Source organism: Morone saxatilis, unplaced genomic scaffold, assembly GCF_004916995.1.
Source record: "Morone saxatilis isolate NCDOM2014 unplaced genomic scaffold, NCSU_SB_2.0 Contig20, whole genome shotgun sequence".
Lineage (NCBI taxonomy): Eukaryota > Metazoa > Chordata > Actinopteri > Moronidae > Morone > Morone saxatilis.
Window position 1 is genome coordinate 20,078,266 of NW_023339763.1, and position 22,031 is coordinate 20,100,296.

A 22,031-nucleotide genomic window follows, 5' to 3' on the forward strand; every position below is an offset into this window, starting at 1 on the left:
TCCCAGTTCAACATACCTTATTATTTTGTAGCACTATCCAGTTGCTGTGATGTATGCTTTAGCTTTTGCTTACTCACTGTCAACAAGTGCAGGGACGTAAATACTAGCAGCATTATTGGGCATCACACACACTTGTTCTATGGTTCCAAGGAGAGGAAGGACAGCTAAAAAAGGAATAAGTAGAGAGTATTGATTTACCTTTCTGGGTACTGAAAAAATCTCAGTGTTGCGTGTGAAAACATGTACAGACTTCTGTCTGCTTTTAGGATATTCACATTTCTCCTCCAGGTTCTGTCGCTTACAAAAACCTTACATTTATTTATACCAAATTACTCAAAAGTAAAAGTTAATTTTTGTTAGTTTTAAATTTATCGAGAATTAAATTTAGGAACCATGCAACCATCAGGTACAGTGGTACCATGGTCCAATCTGTTCAAGCCCAGTTCGTCATCTAACAACTAGTCATAATTAAAGGAGCATTGTGGAGTTTTCTTTGGAACCAGTGGTCAAAATTTCCACCGGGCACCTTTACAGGTCCAGTGTGTAAGATTTAGGAGGCTCTATCGGTGTGATGGAATATAATATAGGTATGTTTTCATTAGTATATAATCACCTGAAAATAATAATTGTTTTTGTTACCTTAGATCAAATTCTATCTACAGAGGGAGTGGGTCCTCTTCTACACAGTCTGCCACCTTTCTACAGTAGCTGAGAGACCAACCAAACATTGGCTCTAAAGCTTTTTGTTTTATAGTTTCTTCTACAAACTTGGAAGGCGAGCTGTATTCAGTTGGTTGCAATCTTCAACTTCACCACTAGATGTCACTAGAGGTGAAGTGATGCAGCTGCTCAGTGTAACTGTAAATGTGGCCACGCCATCGACATCATCCGGCAAGGCGGAGCAGTGGCCAATCAGATATGCGCAAGCACATACCGAGTAGATTCATTTGTAATGTAAACATTGTATTTGTACTGTTGATTCTCGTGACAAAATAAATTAATTGCCACTGTGGTGATTTTAAAGAGTTGTAAAATCCTTAATCCTTCATAATCATATTTCATACATCTCAGTATTAAAGCAACATGACCCCAACAACATGAGGCCTTATTTTTTATAATTTAGTATTTTTGGTCATTTTCAGTTTTTAGTCTGAACCCCTACTTACTCCTAACTTCAAAATCTCCTTCAGTATTTTAATTAGATTCTATTCATAGGAATATTTGATGAGAAGACGTGGCAGCAGATTCTGCCATTTTCCAGTACCCACAGATATTGAATAATTGTAAAATCATCTCTTATGGAGACAGAATCACCCTTCAGTGTCCCTTTCCTTCACTTTAATTGTGAATATGTTTGACAGTGACACAATTACTAGAGCATGGTCATACTTTTTAGGAGGTTTTTATTTTATTTTATCCCCTATTTGGTTTAAGTTCTGTTCTTGTGTTTCGTCGTCTTAGTTCATGGTTTGAAATATCAATTGACAGCACATTTCATGTTTGTAGAAGTTGTTGCTTTATTGCTTTGGCAGCATGATAAGGATTATTTGTTTGGGATTTCATGCCCCTGAATGAGTTAACAGAATTATTACAGACCTGGAGAGTATGAACAGAGTGATTTTGACAAGATCGGGATAGCTAGAAGATGCAACAACCCTAAAAACAAAAGTGCCAGCCTGTGTCCCTGAGGCCGTCTAGAACAAAGTATTCGTAATGCAATTACACAATAATGTCGGCACCGTCATTGTTAGGAACACCACTAGCCAGTAAGTGATGAGTCTGCGCTGCCTCCAAACTGTGATCTGGAAATGAAGAAATTAAAGAAACTTAACCAAGATTGTCATTTGTTTTTATTCACCTAATTGTAGTAACTGTATAGCAAGTATTCATTAATTTAAATAAATAACAATGTAATATTATATTCAGTCAGAGCTGGATCAAATGTGGGCTGAACATCTTGTGGACTTAACACCACTTTTTTTTTTTTTTTAAATAAGCCACTACTTACTCACTCAGTAATATTTGACCAGTAGATGTGCCAGCACGTAATAGGTTAGTAATAGTTTTTAGTTTCACTTTTGCTCACATTGTATGTTTTTCTGTCCTGTTTTGTCACATCAGAGAACTAGTACTAACAGAGAGGCCCCAGTTGCATCAACTTGTATTTGGCCTCTCTCCATACCAGTCCGGTAGCCTAATTAGGTCTACTCATCTTTCTCATTCCTTTCGAGTGATCAGGCCTTTTACGTGTTTTATTTTTGGACGCACACATCGGTTGTAATCACAGAAAAACTACTGTCATATGTTGTAGCGTAGCAACAAAGAGCCACTTGAAGCTCCCTCTCCGCCACCATTGCTAAGACACGCACATACACTGCCTCGCATCCCCCTTTTCTTAGCGCCAGGCTCTAACCCTATTCACACCACCAGTGACGTCAGGTAGTCCACGGCGCTTTTGTGCTCAGCTGCCTGAAAGAGGGTCGGCAGGGGGGTTGTCACATCAGGTTAGGAGGGACCGGGGAGTGAGAGCAAATGAGCAAGGAAAAGACAGAAGGAAAGCGTGGAACAGGAAGAAAAATGGGGAGCTTTGGGACTGTGGCAAGCCTCCATTATGTGAACTGTAATCCATTAAATGTAAAAGGCGACGGGCATTGAGGTCTAACCCAGCCACTACTTAGGCCCAACATATCCTCTCACTCACCCAGCCCTGCTGCTCTTACTGTGTCTCTCCTGTGGATATTAATGGCCATGCAGAGAGCTGTCAAAGAGGAAATTATTGATTGTCCTGCCTGGCCTTTGTTTGTATTAACACTCAGTTGTTTGGAAGTTTGACTGCCTTGTGCAAGGATGAGTCACGAGAGAGCAGGCGCGATTGATGAGCTTTATGGGTAGACAGAGCTCTATTGTCATCCCCGCACCACAGCTTCCGTCAGGGCTTTCTGCTCACCCTGCAGCCTTCTGAAACAAAGGCTGCCATGTTTTTACAGACGTGCTGTTTAGGCCTTGTTTTTCTGACCTCTCTGTTGCTCCGGCACTGACCTACTCCGCTGGTTGCATTCGCTTTAGGTCAGATACTAGTTTACGCTTAGTGTTATTTAATGGGCTATAGTATAGAGCGGTATAGAGTTGAGGCTGTGCTACTGCAATGACTAATGGTGGGGGGTGGGGGTGACTTTCTACTGTGCTTGTTAAGTGGGACCATTACGCAACGGGTGTCACTTTATTGTTGGGGTTAGGCATGTCTTCATACTCTTCCAGTCCAGGGGTCGTTTTTTTATGTCAGTTGTAAATTTTTACGACGTCTTTGTCCTTGGTGAACAAGCACAAAATTCTACACAGTCCTGCTAGTGACCCAGTTCATATTCATATTCAAATCATGGGATGACCAAATTCAAAGGTTTTCTTGTCGTGGGGAGCATGAAACTTAAAATTACATTTGGACCAAGATAAGGATTTGGTCTCAGGGTTGCACCAGAGGAAAAAGGTAAGGGATAGTGTGACGTTGGTGGTTTATTAGTACATTTCATGATAACCTGCCTTTAGGATTTTTAGCCTAGTGTTGGCTTCAGAACCAAACGAACCATCCTCTGGTGACCATTAATAGAGAGACTAAACATAGTTTAACATGCCAACATCTAGAATTGAATGCACTATGTACTTACGTTTCATATTTTAGGACACTGTTGAAAATTTGGGCTGATGGAGGAGAGGCTCATGGAGTCCTCTGGGCAGCATCACCATCCTCAGGGCCTGCTTCGTTAGCAAGGTTGGATCACAATCAAACTGAAAAGGATGCTTGTGGATTTGGAGTCCCTCTGTTTGATGTGGCGGCTGTTTGCTTTTGATTCCTTTGTGTCCTGTACTGAGCGATGGAAAGGACATCGCAAGGGCCAACTCCCAGTGTGTGAGTTGTGTGAAATATGAAATGGCTTGTTTGCACTCATCTCCACCCACAGTGCTGCAGCTTTCTCCATACCATCAGCCATGTCAGCATCCTCGCCATTAGCCGCTTGTGGCCAGTGTCCCCAGCACCCATAGTATGGCTCACAAACAAAGCAGATTTTGCAGTTGCCATGGAAACAGGAGATTGCATCACTGATTACTCTTTGCCCTCCACTCGCTCCCCTTTTACAGTTAAAGTAATGTTATTAAAGAGGACGGTCTGTTAAACTGTGATGGCTACTTTATGTATCACTGAGCCTGAAAGATGGGTGTAGATGCATATAAGGATTTATGTATGCTGAGAATAAGTTCATCAGATGAACACATGATTAGTCATATGTTTGCATGAATAGAGACTGTAGCAACAACTGGAACAGGGATTAACAGCTACTGTGTGTTACTGGACTCAAACCAAAACAGAATGACACAGCTGCTAGCTCATAGTGACTGTGATGCACCTCAAAGGTCACAGGTTTAAGCTTCTCTGTCCTTGAGCAAGACATTGAGGCTCTGTCATGTGTTGAGGATGCTGCACGTACACTTGTTATCCATTACAACCTCCGGGGATTATTTGTCTTATTATGTGATTAAAAAGTTACAGAGGAGACCTGCCTGCCTATTACTGCGGCAGCAGAGTGCGACACCACCTGGGTGGTTAGGCAAAAGCAAAGGAGAGGATACGCAAGCACAGAAGACAGATTTAACTGAAATAAAACAACAGAATAATACAAATCCTACTATATTTAGCCACACTGCCATGTCTGTATGGATGGCAATATTGGTCTGTCTGTCGCTCCAACACTTTGGTCCACATAGAGGAATATCTATTGGATTTATTTCCATGAAACTTTGTACAGACATACATGTTCCCCAGAGGATGAATCCAAATAACTTGGATGATCCCCTCACTTTTCATCTTGTGAAATATTTAAACATCGACTAAATGGATTGCCACAACATTTTGAAACTCATAGTTCCCAGATGATATGTCCTTATGACTTTGGTGATCCTCTGACTTGTGGTTTTGAGGGAAATGTCTCAGCAGTTGATGGATTGCCATGACTTTGGCTACAGACATTCATGATGAACTGTACTCTTCATATAGGCCCATCATTTGTTCAAAATGTTACTTTGTCCAGTACTTTGGTTTATGACCAAATAGCTGTAAAACTAAAGACATTCCCATCAGCCCAGCTCAGTCAACCACTAATGTTAGCATGCTAACATGCAAAAACTAAGATGGTGAACATGGAAACTATTATACATGCGCTTGAGAACGATACAATATCACAAAACCAAATATCACATTACAATATTTTTTTAAATATTTTTACTAGATACAGTTGCTGATGAGTTAAAACTCACTTTTTTTTTATGTCTGTGACATATTCTACAGATACAGACTTAGAAACTATAGTGTAAGGCGTATACGTTGCTGGTATAATGTCGATATATCAACATATCATTTTTACTGTCTATTTTTGCTGGTAATTGCGCAGCTCACAGAAAAAATAGGCCTCAACTCTGTAGTGACGCATGATGAGACGCATGGCTCACACAGGCAGTGTGACTGCTCTAACCCGTTAACATGGGAGCCGAAATTAAAAGCAAGACGTTCCGTGACGCAGACACATGCAGTGTAGCCAGAGCTTTAGCAGTGTTTACCCATAAATGGAAGCTGTTCTTTTGTTGTTGTTAAGGGACTGTGCCTCAATTAATTTTAGAGCCAGCATTATCTAATGGATAATATATATATAATATATATTTTATTATTGTAGTTTTTTTCTGGGGAAATATAGCAAAAGCAAAACAGCTTAGAAATAAAGCCAGCTTTAGTTTTCCTATATAAATACATAAGGAATATCAGCTAGCAGTTACCAGTTTAAACCCAGCACGTAGTTTTATGATGGCCAATGTAGTGTTCAGTAAGGGCATTGTGAAGAGCTGTTCCATGTGATCGGCCGGGGCCCCCTGCTTTGGTGTGCTCATGGAACTGAATTCTGTGCTGAAAAAGAAAGTAACAACAGGCTTTATCCCCAGAAAAGGTCTGTAAAGATGCCTCTGCTGCACAGTCCCAGTGGGGTATAAAGGATTAAATCCTCCAGCCAGACACAGGCCTGTCCAAACAAAACAAAACCAGCTTTCAGAGCTGCGGTCGGCCAATCAGGAGTCACCTCAGGGGATGATGTCAGTGAGCTGGAGGCGTGGTTTACCAGGCTGGATGCACTGTGACTGTTTCCTTGGGTGTTGTAGAGTTTGTCCGGAGGCTTCTGTGATAATTATCAGAGTTGCAGCTTTGTATTTTTTTGTTCATGTTGTCCTGTACCGTGTGATTGCTGTAGTTTGACATGTTTTTTAGTGTCAATAGTCATACATTGTCGCATGTTACAGGTTAAAACTGTCCCATTGTAGGCTGGTGAATGTTATTGAGACATATCTTCACATATTTGACTTGAAAGACAATTGAGATAACAAAAAGACGCTAATGTCTGCACATTTGTCTTCCTTTCTGTTTTTTAGGTCACAGAGCTGAACGAAGCGCTATCCAATGAGGAGAGGAACCTGCTCTCCGTGGCCTATAAGAATGTGGTCGGGGCGAGGCGTTCATCTTGGCGCGTCATCTCCAGCATTGAGCAGAAGACGTCATCTGACGGTAACGAGAAGAAGATCGAGATGGTGCGTGCCTACCGGGAAAAGATCGAGAAGGAGCTGGAGGCCGTCTGCCAGGACGTGCTCAACCTCCTGGACAACTTCCTGATCAAGAACTGCAACGAAACTCAGCACGAGAGCAAGGTGTTCTACCTGAAGATGAAGGGCGACTACTACCGCTACCTGGCCGAGGTGGCCACGGGGGAGAAGAGAGCCACGGTGGTGGAGTCCTCTGAGAAGTCCTACAGCGAGGCCCACGAGATCAGCAAGGAGCACATGCAGCCTACCCATCCCATCCGCCTGGGCCTGGCTCTCAACTACTCCGTCTTCTACTACGAGATCCAGAACGCCCCAGAGCAGGCGTGCCACCTGGCCAAGACCGCCTTCGACGATGCCATCGCTGAGCTGGACACCCTCAACGAGGACTCCTACAAAGACTCCACTCTCATCATGCAGCTGCTACGAGACAACTTGACGCTGTGGACGAGCGACCAGCAGGACGACGAGGGAGGAGAGGGCAACAACTAAAGAGTCCAAAACCTCATTCTGCCAAAACAACACAACACGCGCGCTCACAAATGATGACAAAATAATAATAATAGTTAAAAAGTTCTTAGAAATAAAAAAAAAAAGGGGAGGGGGCGGGGGGCGGTGGAACATCGGCGGCCAATTTAGCCGATGGTACTAACGCGGCTGCTGTTCTTTATTTTTCAACAAATTAAAAGTGAAAAAAAAAAGTAGGAGGAGGGAAGACAATTTTAGTTTGAGAAATAACCTACGATTAAAAAAAAAATAAAAAATAAAAGAATGAAACCCCCTCCTTGGTAGCCTCTGCAGCATTTGCCAAAATACCACTTTAGAAGCAAGAGGTATGTCATTCATCACAGTGTGACTATTGGGTAACGATACCTTCGCACTGGCAGAGACTGGTCTTATCGCGCAAATGAAGCTGAGCTGTCTTATTGTATTTGGTGAGGGGAGGAGCATTCAGATATTGAGTTTCGATGCTTGAGCAACAAGAAAATTTAGAGTAACCTTGAATGTCAATGGCCTTGCTTAGTGAGAGAGAGAGACAGAGAGAGAGAGAGAGAGATGAGAATGAGACGAAGAGGAACAGAGAGAGAGAGAGAGTGAGCGAGCAAGACGGGTTACAGAGATGAAGACGGGCTTTTAGGGGTGTCGAACTTCATCGCGTAACTTCAAACGTACCGACATCTTAAGTTGCACCACACCATGATCGTTGAGTGAAAAGCAGGTTGTCTATGTTATTGAAGATAACATAAAAAAATGTTTTTGTTTTGCTTTGTGTCAGGTTATGTGTCCAGCTCAGTCAAACAGTCATACTGTAACTAAAAATACAAATTCATAAAGTAAACTTAGTGCAGCTTGTCCCTCTCATGTGCTGATGTGCTTTATTAAATAAATTAACTGTTTTTGGACACCTAATTCTTATTGTCAGTATTGTCGTTACTATAACAACTTCTATTGGCTTTTTATGTTTGTAGGAAACGATTTGATTCACGGAAATCGAGATAGCAAAATAAAAAGAATGGAAATTTTTAAAAAAAGTGGTGATTGAACATTATCAGCGAGTCCACCATTACTCTCCAATTATGCTATCTTCATAACAATCAGTAGGATCTCTGAAACGGCACCTGGACCCACAGACTTGATTAGTGAACGAAGTATAATTTGTGGACAGAGCACATGCAATGTTAAGTGGAAGCTCTAAAAGCAGATTTGAGGTTTGTGGATTTACTTTGTCTTCAGTTTCTTCTTGGTCAAGAAATGCACTTGCCTATTATACTGTTTCTTCAGTGTAAGATGATAACTGCTCCAATATTCTCCATAATACAATATTGTGCATGCTGGTGATGTATTTATACAGTAGCTTCAATTTATTAACTTATACTGTAGATGTTATGTATTCATATGAACATGGAATTACTAGACCTTAATCGGATTATTTTCTATTTATTTCTTTTTATTGCGATTGTTAGCTAGACCTTATTTTAATCTGTGTTTTCTTTACTCCATTTGCTGAAGTACGCTATACCAAAACAGTGATTGTTAACAATAAATTGATCTGTTACGGACATCGCCATGGTGACATGCAATTTTTGCTACGGGTGACAAAAACATCTGTCACTGGAGACAATGGGAGTTCTGCAGCATCCCGTAGCTTCCCAGACCCAGATATTATTTCATGTATTAATCCACTGATCAGTAGCCCAATCAAATAATGATAATTAAAATACTGTAGTTAAAAATAAATAGTCAAACACAGAATGTTAGAATCACTACACCTACAACAATGATAAATTAATATTAATCAGCAAAATATACTTTATGGATCAAAAGTAAAAGAAGGCTATTCATTATACACAACGATCCCTTTTATAGGGAAAAATTATATTGTTTTTATTTGAATACAAAAGATTTTAGATTTTAAAACAACTTTTTTAAATTTTTGTGACTTTGGGTCCTCCATATCAAAATATATGACCTTTGTAGATTATTATTACTGATGCATCTAAGCAGCATTTTAATGTAGCTGGTTATGGTTGAGTGAACTATTTTATAAACTGTTGGGTAGTTCAGAGGTCCATGGTCATCCACATAGATCTTATTCTTCCGCATTAGACCCTTTCTCAGGACTGTGTGGTCAGGCACAGACTGAGCTTGTGTGACACCTCTCTCACTCTCCTGTTAGTTCTAACATTAATTCATTTTGCTGACCTCACGTAAATCCCCGCATAGCTTTGGATGATTCTTGCCTGACCACAATAACTGCATGCACCTGTCTGGGTGGGCATCTGTCAGGGTTCCCACTCTTTTTAACAAATCCTTTTCCAGGACCTTTCCAGGTCATTTTCCAGGAGTTTTTCTTGACAGTACAAGACAAACGGTCATATAAACTGCGGATTCGACCAAATTGACTACATTAATTTGGCCACAGCCCAGAAGGAACAGTTCAAATCAAGTAGAATACAGTTTATTTTACATAAAATGTATACGCTAGGAAGATAAAGTGTTCATTGCACATACACTAAACATCACTGTGCATGTATTTATCAACCACAGCAACAAAAAAGTTTTAATAATTTGTCATACATCATTAGGCTGTATGCATGGAGACAGCAACATGGATTATTTCCAGGATATTTAGTCATTTTAATCAATTTCCAGGTGTTTCCTTAACTACTAAATTTAACTAGTCTCTAAATTTCCAGCTTTTCCAGGATGCGTGCAACCCTGATCTATGATAATGTATCATATTGTATGAGTTGATCACGTTTGGCATGTCAAATCAAACTAACTAGGCAACTATGGCTGTTAAATAAAGGAAGTGGTAAGTATAATATTTCCCTCTGAAATGTAGTGTCGTAGAGATATAAAATAGCATACCTTGAAAAATTCCCCTCAGATCGCTTTTATACAGCACTTAAAGGGGAAATGTACTCAGTTTCAATCATTGTTGGTTGCCAGCTTCATTCCAAAAGCACCATTTAGCTAATGCTGTCCTAAAAGTAACCGAATATACATGTAAGACTACGGGAGAAAGCATTTGCAGTTCATTAGCCCCATGAGACAAGAAGATGCTTCAAATGGCTCTTTAAACAGCAGAGAACAACTGAGAAGAAAATACAGCATGCCAGTGCAAGCTTGAGAGATCTTCTGCTCAGAGAACAGAGGAATGATATAATTGGACGTTGCTGAAGTGATATAAATGTCCAGTTCTCACTGTGAAAGGCACCTAATAATACAGAAGTCATTGTATTTGTGATAAAAATACCTCAATTGGTTGTCTGTTTCCTCCATTTTGTATTTTACTTTTTATGATGAAGTCGTTCCCATCATATCGGTATTATGTTTGCTCTCTGCTCATCTGGATTCAAGCTAGACAATTAAGGTGGAGTACAGTAGTTGCACAATGAACATTTGCTGGCTTTACCAATTGATGGACATAGTGGGAGATAAATTAATGTGTGCAAAATTATTTGATGGAAATTCACAATTCTTCACAAAAAGTGAAGAATGAATCAGAATTCGAAACAGATTGATCGCTAAGAAGGTTTTCACATATAAGACATTTCTGGTGTTGTGGTACATAAGGGTCAAAAATGCCACAAAAGTCAGGCGATCTTAATTTAAATAAAACAGACTTATAAAGTGATATAATTATAATATAAATGTGTAAAAAGTGTTTGAAATTAAGAAATAATTGGAGTGTATGAAATATTGACTAAGGAATGTGCGCAATGTGGAAATAATCTAAAAATGTGCGTTAATGAAATGCACATGTTCGATGTAAATGATCATCCACAGCTCACCAGTGCTAAATAGTGTTGGTTTATCAAAATCCCTGAAATCAGGAAAACAAATGATTGGATTTCTGTCCCTCCCTCTCGTGCACTCCAAATCCTGATTTATTTTACACAGAGAGAACATCTTCATCTGAACACATTCATTCATGGGGAACACAATCATATATTCCCTAATGTTTAAATGGACTGCCATTATCTCTAATTATCTCTATTTGTACATGAAATATACAAGTATAAGTTTCCATGCAGGTAAGTCATCTAAAAAAAACAAAGCCGACTGTCATTGATCACCAGGAATTCATCAAACCAGGAATGATTGAGCTGAAAGACTGGAAATTGATATCAATCAGGAGTGACAATTGGGCTAATAAACATCTTCAATCACTGAGGCAGAACTAATTATTGAACAGCTGGTGAGTTCTAATTGGCTGAAAGGCAATCAACACCCTTGCATATGATTGGACGCCCCCAAGTCTAAGGTGTTGCTACCGACCAATCCTGGGCTGTTGCTAAGGAGAACACAGCACACCACCTGCTCTCCTCAGCTCACTGCTCAGAGGTCTTCAGTCCACACTCACCCGCTGAAGGAGCTTCTGGAGATCTAGCTCATGTTTTATGATCAGAAACGATATGTAAATGTTTCATGAGTGGCCCAGTTAGTCACGGCATTAGCGTCTGCTTTAAAGGCGCTTGTTAGATTTGGAACATTAAATGTCGTTAAAGGGACAGGAGGCATTTAAGATGAAGGTTCACTCTACAGGGCAGCTTTTATCGCAGTTTTCTTTACATATGTAATCAGCTTTTACAGCTGGTACAATTTAAAGTTTAATATGTATGGTGAACAGCCTTGCAAATGCACATCAATAATTAGTATGAGTGATTTGAGTTGTGCTTGTGCCACAGTGAAATAAATCTTGGTGGGAATAATTTATTGCTGCCAAACCCACCCTACCCTGATCCCCAGCTGTTACTGCTGTCTCACTTCTATCAGTGCTGGACTCGGCTCCATATTCCTACTGTAGTGGCATCTTATCAGCAGGCCTCATCAATAAACACAGCGTACTGGGGCAAATCAGGGATGTAGTGGTAATTATTAAAGATAACGATTCAATTATTAAAGAAAGTTAGTTTACAACCAAGAGCATAACTTCGTCAAAAGACCTCTCTGACGTTTTTTATTAAGGATGCCCTCCAGCCATGTATTGAGACACATATACAAATAGTCTGCTTGGAAACAAAAATGTGTGTCTGATATGTTTCTGCTGCAAAAAAAGCATATAATTTGCACATTAAAGGATGTTGTTCATTTTGAAAGTTTACCTGCCAGACACAAGATGTCTCCTACTTCACTGTAAAGTCCATTCTCAGTGGATGTGCACTGGTGGCTTCAGGGTTTTTTTTATGATTTCAGTCCAATAAATCATAATGTAAACAGAGCCAGAACAGTGTGGGTCGTAGTACAATAGCAAAATGCAGCTTTAACAACTATTTATTTAATATTCTTTCAGCAGTAAAAGGACTACAACATTTGCGTGTCACATCGTTAATGATATTAGTAACACCTGGGCTTTTACTATTAGGACAAATCTAAATGTCTGCTGTGAAAAAGGCCTATTTAAAAAACAAAACAACAAAAACACTATCCATCACTTCACCACATGTTTTGAATTTTCTCATGAATGATCTGTCCCCACTTCACTTCAAGATCACTTGAGAGCCTCTTTGGGAAAAGCCGGCCCTCTTCAGCCTGTCAGCCTGAGTGCAGGGGGATGTAGAGGTCTGAGAAGAGTCCAATCAGCCTGGTGGCAAATAGCGCTTCCTCCACGCGAGGGCACTTTCCTGGTTAAAGGACTGGAGAGCTGCAGGATTGATGGGGATTGGCATGAATAATTTAGGCTCGCATTAAACTGGAAGGAAATGGTGACTCATGGAAGAGGAAAAGCTGAAATGCTAAGTGGTTTAGAGAGTGCTGCCTTGTCTTAAGGCAGCGTCTGCTGGGCTTCCATGAGCTCACTGCGTGGCACATACAGATACTGAATACATACAGCACTGCATACATTCAGTATAAACACCAGTGCCTGAATTGGACCAAAAAAGGTGCCACTACCCTAATTCAGCACAACCCTGACCCTTAACAGAACATAACCATACATCTTTTACCATTTTAATCCATTTTAACAAGAACTGGCAATGTGTTTACACAGATACACAATAATACTGTGGTCCGGACCTCGGTGGTGGTAGTAGTGGCGGTAACCACTATGAAGTAAGGGTACTCATATGGGCAAGAATCAGAAGTGTTGGTACTCAGTAACGTTGAGTACCGGCCCATTTCAGGCACTAATAAACACATCTGTTTTGACCGAAGCTCACACACTCACCACGCACACTGACACGCTATATTTTTATACGTATTATACAGTCAAATATAGAAATGTCTGAGATGAAGCTAATGGTGGCTGATACGCAGCCCATTAGTCACTACAGGTCTGGGACCATAGGGGGAAAAAGCACCAGTTCACATCCGCTATCTACCCTGTGTAACTATACAACATGCTGGAGGCTCAGTGCATAGCAGAGCGCTCTATAAATAGATCTCCCCTGCAGCTTTGGAGTCAAGAGTAGACTTAGTATGTGCATTAGTGGGCTGGCACGCAACATGAATGACTGGAAGTTGACAGGGAGGAAGAAAAAAGAAGTGATGAAAACCACCAGCCACTCAGAACGTCACCAGTTGTGTCGTCACATCTTTTATTTTATCCTGCATTGACTGCGATTAACTGGAGGGAGCTGAGCATTAACAAAAACTCACGTAGGATTAGCTTCATACGTGCAGCTGTACAGTGTATTGATTGCAACAGGGCCCTCAGCTGATATGGTTTGCTGAGCGGCTGTCCCTGGCCTAGTTCCTCCACTTATATCCTGACCATGTGTTTGTCCACCTTTATGTTCTGTATATACACCTTAACTATATGAGAGTGAGTGAGCAGGATGTTATGAAAAAATCCATGCAGGACACATTTTTTTACTGGTCTCAAGTGTCTCCCCTTTGATAACACAAATAAACATGTTTTTCATTTACTGCTGAAACAACAGTGTTTAGACACATTACTGCAGGATTTACACATTTTAGATTGGCACACAAGTCCAGATCTGTTTTCTCAAGTGTCTGATAAAATCACATGGATATCTAATGAAAGGGCCTATACGAACTCCTCGCTCATACTATTTTGAGTTATGTAACTCTTGTTTAAGCATGACAGCTGTGAGAAAAACCAGAGTTCCTGTGGAGTGTCAGCCATGCTTTAGTCTGGTAGAAAATAGCAGATATTGTACATTCATAACTGAACCAGTCATACTATTTCCTTAAAGCCACTCTTAATTCATATAAAATCCATATATATGTATGTATGTATGTATGTATGTATGTATGTATGTATATATTGTAGCAGATATGCTATAATAGAGAATGGGCTCATGCAGAAACATTCTCTTAAATGTATTTTATATTTTCTCGTCATTTTCTGTTAAGAGAAATTATAAGAGAAATCAACTCGTTCTTAACCACCCTAATCTGCTCTTACTCAGATGTGCTGAATGATAAATCCCTTTTGATCTTAAATGATATATGTATATATATAGAGAGAATATAATATATATAGAATATGAAATATCAATTAAAAAACAGACACACCAAGGAATTAAAATAGCTCAATACAGAGTATAAGTAAAATATAAGATATCAATAAGATGTTGATATATTGATGATACATATAAAGCTGAATAGGGATCAGTGGAGCAATAGTTTTAATTTTTTTGGCCCTCAAATGTAATAATCCAATTACTATAATTACTCTAAAACATACAATCTTTTATATTATATTCATGCATTTTTTATGCTCATCAAATTTAAAATGTATGTTTCCCTGCATTGGACAAACACTGTGTACTGTGAAAACAAGGTGGTTTTGTTCTTATCTTGGTAAGAGTGCTCTCGACCACTCGTAAAATGTTCTCTTACCTAAGAGAAGAGCAAAAATAAGAAAATATTGGTGAATCCCAGAAATCAGTGGGTCCTAACAAAATAAGAGCAAATCATGAATATGAACAAATGTTACACACTGCACCTTTAACTTTGAGGTTTTTGCTTGTTGTTGAAACAAAAGAGCACTACATTTTTACATCTTAGAGAGAAATATTATTGATTAATCCACAAGACTGAGGGTCTGCAGCCATGCTGGCGGCTCTATGAGGCTGTACCAGGCACACTGGCCTTTAGAGCTAAATGGTAACATCAGCATGTTAACACAAATGTCACAAAACTACAAATGTCAACCTCATGGTGGTGCAAGAGGATCACCAAAGTATGTAGGATTCTTCCTCTGTGGACCTTGAATGTCTGTACAAGCATTTATGTCAATCCATCCAACAGTTACTGAGATATTACAGACTGCACCACAGTGGTGGAACGGCAGACAACTGATTATATAACAAAGCCAATAACGGGGCTGAGAGGTATCAATAGATTAATCAGTAATAAAATCATTAGTGGTTGTACTAACACTATCACAGACACACCTTTTGGCAGCAGACTCTATAATAATTTCATTGCACCTCTACCATCCATGCCTGATCCCTGGTTGTTTTAAATGACACTGTCAAAAGCCAAATGGTTCAGTCAAGAGTAGAGAGCACATCCCCATCAATTATGTATCTATGTGGGCATGAATAATTCATCAGAGACATTCTGTATGATGGCATTATGCAATTTTAGGCATTATGACACATTTCAATGCACATATACAGCAGAAATGGCCCCATTTCTCTCTACATATGACACCTGTCTCATATTATGCCAACTGCCTTATCAGTTTTTCTCCACTTCATAAAGTACAGACCCAGCTCAGTAGTCCACACATCAGGGGCCATGTTGGTGTCAGGATGACCTTACATCCCCTCTACACGAGTCCTGTCTGCTGAAGGTCACATGATTAGGATTCATTTATAAAAGCATAATTTTATATAATATTATGAGACCCTGGTGGGGAGGTTATGATCAAACAACACAATGTTTAATGTTTCAGACACTGTTGTTACTATTTTAATGAAACCTGGTGCATTATAGGACTGTGTAGGCATCAGACAGCCTGATGGGGGCGTTATACTTAAACGTAAAATTACAAAAAAGGCAACAGGATGTGATGTAGGCCGCCTGCATGGAGTCACGGGGGCTGACATGTTTCACTTGCTCTCTTTTGCTTGGATGACCATCTTTGGAATAATTGAGCATTTTTACCACAACATTAAGAAGCTTAACATTCAGTTATTAACTTCCTGTTTCGAGATGCACATCGCTCACAGTGGCTGCTTCAGGACGCCACTTCCATAAAAAGGAAGACCTCTGATGTCATGTCACCAGCATGCAAATAAACTTTAAAAAAGAAGAGACTCAATTTGTTATCCGTGCTTTATTCTGTGTTTGACTGAACAGTTTGTTCCCAAAGCAGCAACTGCAGATAAAACCAGTCTAATTCCAGTCCAGGGGGACCACAGTGATCGCTACCAGCCATTGTTCTGCACTCAGAGCGGTGGTGTGCCTGCTCTCCAGGGACCCCGGTTCTTTACTTTACAAGATCACTGCTATTACAGTCTACTTAACTGTTGTCTTTAGTGTGTCTGTAGAGGCGGCACGAAAGGGATTTACTCAACAGAAATGAGAAAGGTGTATGTGTGAGGGAGAGAGAGAGAGAGAGAGAGAGAAAGAAAGCTGTGAGTGGGGCTAAGCTGAGCTTTCCTATATTCAGATGAGGAGTGTAATTACAGCAGAAAGAGCAGGCATATGGCACTGGTGCAGATGTGTTTACACAGTGCACTCAGCTGGGGTTGGCTCATTACCAGAGACGAAGAGCAAGGGCAATCCCTGCTTTAGGAAGAGCGATAAACTGCCTCCTCACCTTTCTAGGAGCATGTAGAAATAAAGTGCTTATTTGAATGTATGTATGTATGTGTGTGTGTGTGTGTGTGTGTGTGAGGGGGGTGGGGGACACTGCTGCTGCTCTTCTTCCTACTTCTTCACCACGCCACCTTTGTTGTCCACGGTGACAGGTATTGTGGTCTCTGAGGACTGGATGGCCGGTACGATCAAAGGAGCCTCCACGGTCAGCAAGCCTTCAGGAGACAGGGAGGAGGTGACCTTCTCAACGTTAGCTGTGGAGGGGAGGCTGGAAGGGGAGCGGTAAAACACAATTAGTCCAAGAAACCACTCCAGAACATTTCCAAAGAGCTCCAGTGTTGAGGAAAAAAACATCATTGCCTTACTACTTCAACAAAGATTGTCTAATACATTAATGTCTGAGTCACCCTTGATGGGCTAAAATCAGATCCAAGACCAGCTCAGTTTGTCTCTTCAGTGTATATTGTGGCCCCTGGATGGCAGCAGAGCCCTATGAAGCTGAAAACTCAGACAGAGGAGGGATGAACGCCAGGAGGTGGAGGCTGCTGCTGCTGCTTTTCAGAGCATGAAATTCAGCTATCAGCAGCAGCCAGCCCTCTACAGGCCAGACCAACCCAAAACTAAAGAGACTCACGGCAGAAAAGCCACATTAAGAGAATCACAAGAATCTGAAGGCAGCCAGAGAAATGCATTTCCTCCATGAAAATTCACTGCAAAGCCGCCATCAAACAGCCGCAACAAACCATTTTTAATAAGAACTCTGTTAGGTTTGAAGTGAGCTGTTGACATATTACATGGCCAGTAGGTTCCTTACATCAGCTGGGCCGCATACTTGTAAAAGGTGTTTGAGAACAAAACTACTTGTGGTAAAATTGTATTCTACAAGCTCATTGTTTGATAATTAATGAACTTTAAAACATCAAGCTACTTACGTGTATTTCCTGGTGAAGGTTCTGGACACAAAACCGTGCTCATCCTTCCTCTCCTCATGCTTGCCTAAGGACACAGACGACATATTTTATCTTAATGTGGCACGGATCTGAAAGATACATTCACTTGAAGAAGTTATAACTAGAAGAATGTATTATGAGGCACCAACTCAGCAAGAAGTAAATAATAATAGTAAAATGCACAGTAAATGGAAAACAATACTATACTATATTAAGGTTCCGTTCCATCTAGTGTAGCAGAGCCTTTCCAGTGAGCCAATGTGCACAATAGCAGCACCCTGACTCTGTTTGACCTGAATGGAATGGAACCTGTCTGAATGTATCACCTGTGTTTACTATTTAATGTCAAAATGGCTGCTGTGAAAAAGGTCTATGAATGGTAAGAAAGCTGTTCGGGGAACACAGCAATGGTAGAGGTAACCATTGCAATAGATGAGTGAAACAGATGAGATCACCTACAGTTGCAAATATTGTCTACATCATGCACATATACACTGAAATGCATGTGTGAATGTTTATACCTTATAACCATTATTATCTGTTTTCAGTTTGCTCTTTTAGTATTTTCAATTCATGTTCAAAGGGTCTTTTTATTTTTTTTTCGTGGCTGTAAAAGTGCACAATCATTAATTATGGCATAGTTCAAGTATGTGACAAAAAGCCATTGCAATTGATGTACACTATCAGGACCCTGGAACTGGTACACCTAAATAGAATGCAGCCATGATTCATTTAAGTAATTACACTTGTGCTGCTATGCTGATTTGGCTCCTGCCGCTGCTTTCCTGGCCAGGTCGTCATTGCTATTGAGAAACTTCGACATTTGCTTTCTTGCTGAGAGTCAGATGAGAAGATTGATACCACTCTTGAGTCTGTATGCTAAATACGAAGCAGCAACCAGTTAGCTTGGCACAAAGGATACTGAAAGCAACATCATCCGTCTACCAGCACCTATAAAACTTACAGCTTTGGAGAGAGCCAGGCTGACTGTTTTCCCCGGTTCACTGTCTTTGTTAAGGTAATCTTCTCCTGGTGTTATTCTTCTCATCTAAATCTCCCAACAGTCACTACATTTATCTAATACTACACTGTATGTGTGTTAGTAACACGCACAAACAGTACAATCCCTGTGCTATATTGTGTTCGTGGAGGCTTTGGCTTCTGGTATTTTTATCTTTTACAGCCCCTACCCATGTAGCAACAGCCATACCAGGCACTGAAGATCCTCAACAGTCCTGTCAGTCTCTCACTGGCACTAATTAGATGCCTGGCTGTGTACTGAAACATTGCCCTTCATTGTGGCTTTAAATATGAATATGTTTGTTTTGACAACGGGCTGATGAAGGTCGTTGTCCTCAGGGAGCTGTCCCCCTTTTCAACAGGACGACACTGAGTGTGGCTGGGCCAAGCAGGCATTTCTTCAGCTACCACATGGAGGGTCTTCAGTTCATGGAAAGGACTGAGGAGAGGGCTGCTGCATAAAGAGGTTGGACTAAAGCCGATGATATCATCTTTAAACATATCCCCGTTCTTTGATGACATATGAGAAACATGAGGTGGCAAATTCCACTTGGACCCAATCCCATGCTTTGTTTATCTTTGGTGCTCCTGACAGTAAGTCAGTCTCTCAGCATGGAGATATTGCTCATAATCAGATCCTGGACCATGGTCCTGGACAAGATCCAGCAGTCCTTTTAAAGTAGCAGACACACTGGATGCGTCACGGCTAAACCCCTACTCTAAGAGTGGGATTCTTTGTGAAATGGCAGACAGAGAAAAGGTTGCTGAAGGTCTCAGAGAGCTAAGCTATTATGTGATCCATTCCACACACATTTCTTCAGGTTTACCCATTTTGCTTTGGTCCATCACAAGCACAGACGGACAATGAAAAGATTTCACTGCAAAAAGTGAATAAAACAGTTCTAGCTCTGGGTTCATCTGTGAGCTGCTGTAAAAGTCAGCTCCCACATGTTGAACTGTGTGTTGTTTTGCATCTAGCAGGCGTGCAGCCAAAAGCCCCCGCCCTCCAGTGTATCACTATATTGTCTCAAGATATTATGTAACTCTGCAGCAATGCATCTGCCTTGCTTGAGCCAGCAGAAAGGTTTCCTGCCTTTTTATCTTGTGTCTTTTAGTTCAGTACTGTAGCAGTTTGTCTTATACAGGGAAGAGACAGACCTAAAGAGAGACATTCTACCTGACATTGCATCTGTCCTGTATATAAGTTTTAGGTGTTATTACTTTGTTGTTAGATTGAGTGAATCTGATCAAAGGCAACCAGTCTTCCTGACAGGAAATTACTGTTACCTCAGTCTCAGCGGTTATGAAAATACTGTTCCCCTTGCCTCAGTACAGTACAGTGTGTCAGTGAAGGAGAAATTGGTGCTCACCAGTGATCTCCACTACACCGTCCTTGGTCTTCACCACCAGCTCCTCAGGTGAGAAATGGTTGACATCCAGGGACACCTTCCAGGTGTCTTGGGTCTGCTTGATCTCTGACATGCCGCTGCTCACCTGGCGGGACAGGGCACGAGCCTGCTGGGCCATCAAGGCGCCTGGGTACACCATGGGGGTCTGGGGCATCATGAGGCCCATGTCCGGAGCCAGGATGGGGGGCCGCAGGTAGCCTGGCCAGTGGGTGCTGGGGAATGTGGCAAATTCCTCGGGCATGGCAGGCATGCCAAAGGCCTGGTCGAAGATGCGGCTGTTCTGGTGCCAGTCACGGAATGGATCCCAGCTCGGGGTGCGGAGCAGGGTGAAAGGAATACGTCTCTCTGTCATGGCTGTTTAAGGCGGCAGAGGAGTGTTGCTGCAGACGAAGAGCCCTTTGGCCTCTCTGAAAATGCTTTCCAAAAGTGCTCTCTGCCTCTCAGCTGTGAACTTTTATACACACTGACACCGCCCCTGTCAACAGAGCCCTCCCTTCTGACTCAAGCCCCCCCAAATCACTCCCCCAACGTGTTTGTGGAAAGTACTAGACTATCTATTTGTGGCAGACTTAGCACTCGAATGGAATCCAACAGGAAGGCCCTCCCCATAAGCAGCTGCCCAGTGCTCTGTTAAACCTGCCTCCCTCCTGTCGTGTGTAATCCCCCCCTCACACACATACCCACACCCTCCCCTCTCTGCATGTCCCAAAGAGCCAGAAGAATCTGGGAGGCTGCTGGGAAGTCAACCGGGCCTGCTGAGCACATACAAATCAGACTTAGATAAGGCCGACATGCTATTTGTAACATGGCTCTGTATAGGCAATGATGTGATATACTGTACAGGACAGATAGTGCCATGCTACTGTGTTATCATCCTCATATTAAATACACAGTGGAATGTCAGTTTGTGACATGGATGCAAATAAACATTGCACACACACACACACACACACGAACACACAAACAAGCATACCATTAAAGGCGTAAAAGTCAAAAAGCATTGTGTTATATTACTGTACTACATTTCAAGAGTCATCCTGAGGTCACTTGCTGAATAATGACAGTAAGGAGGACACGCCGAGGAGACAAACTGTTTGGTCTAATCCACAATATTCAGCTTCACAATTGATTGTTATCAGATCAGTGACAGTGACGTTTTCTGCAGCACCTCGTATTATTAATGGCACAAATGGAGAACTAATAAGCTGCGGTTTATCAAACCTACTGACAGCCCGACAGACTGTTATTGCTACGGTGTGTGGCTTTATTGTGTGTCACAGATGTGTTCCTACCAACCTTTCACTGGCACTTTAATGAGATGTTCTAGTTTTGATTTGCATTGCACCCTGTCACCCTGAGCTTATAGAATCCAGCTATGATATTAATCAGAGGGTTCACAGACTCCTCAAAGTTGCCACAGTTTTGCTTTCTACAGTGTAATAGTTACTTCTCTTAAAGCTGCAGTAAGCAACTTTTAGATATATAATTTTTTTTTTTTGCATATTTACTGAAACCTTCCCTATATCCTGACAGTAGTACATGTGATAGATTATCTGTATGAAAATGAGATCCCTCAGGCTCCTCCTAGTGATCCTAATGGTATTTGCAAGAATCCACCGGGCCTGGACGTAAACAACCAATGAGAGCAAAGAAAGATTCCCAAGTCGTCAAATACCAACACTTTGGGTACTGGGAATGAGACTCAACGATAAACTATCTTCAAGCCACCAACCTAGTGTCTTTCTACCTTTCCCAGCTTTGATTGGTTGTTTTCGTTAAG

General features: G+C 41.2%; 2 protein-coding genes across 2 annotated transcripts in view; one reads left to right on the forward strand and one right to left on the reverse strand.

Moving 5' to 3' along the window:
- ywhag1 (3-monooxygenase/tryptophan 5-monooxygenase activation protein, gamma polypeptide 1) overlaps positions 1-8,689 on the forward strand; it is a 15,739-nt gene extending 7,050 nt beyond the window's left edge. The window contains exon 2 of the mRNA XM_035666332.1: positions 6,463-8,689. Coding sequence (XP_035522225.1) covers positions 6,463-7,119 — 657 coding nt within the window. The 3' untranslated portion in view covers positions 7,120-8,689. The remainder of the gene's footprint in view (positions 1-6,462) is intronic.
- Positions 8,690-16,372: 7,683 nt separating this feature from the next.
- On the reverse strand, positions 16,373-20,729 carry hspb1 (heat shock protein, alpha-crystallin-related, 1). Its single transcript, XM_035666584.1, has 3 exons — positions 20,213-20,729; positions 17,805-17,868; positions 16,373-17,140 (listed from the first exon to the last, which is right to left on the reverse strand). The coding sequence occupies exons 1-3, from the start codon at positions 20,601-20,603 to the stop codon at positions 16,984-16,986; spliced, it is 612 nt and encodes a 203-aa protein (XP_035522477.1). The 5' UTR covers positions 20,604-20,729; the 3' UTR covers positions 16,373-16,983.
- Between the last annotated feature and the right edge of the window lie 1,302 nt (positions 20,730-22,031).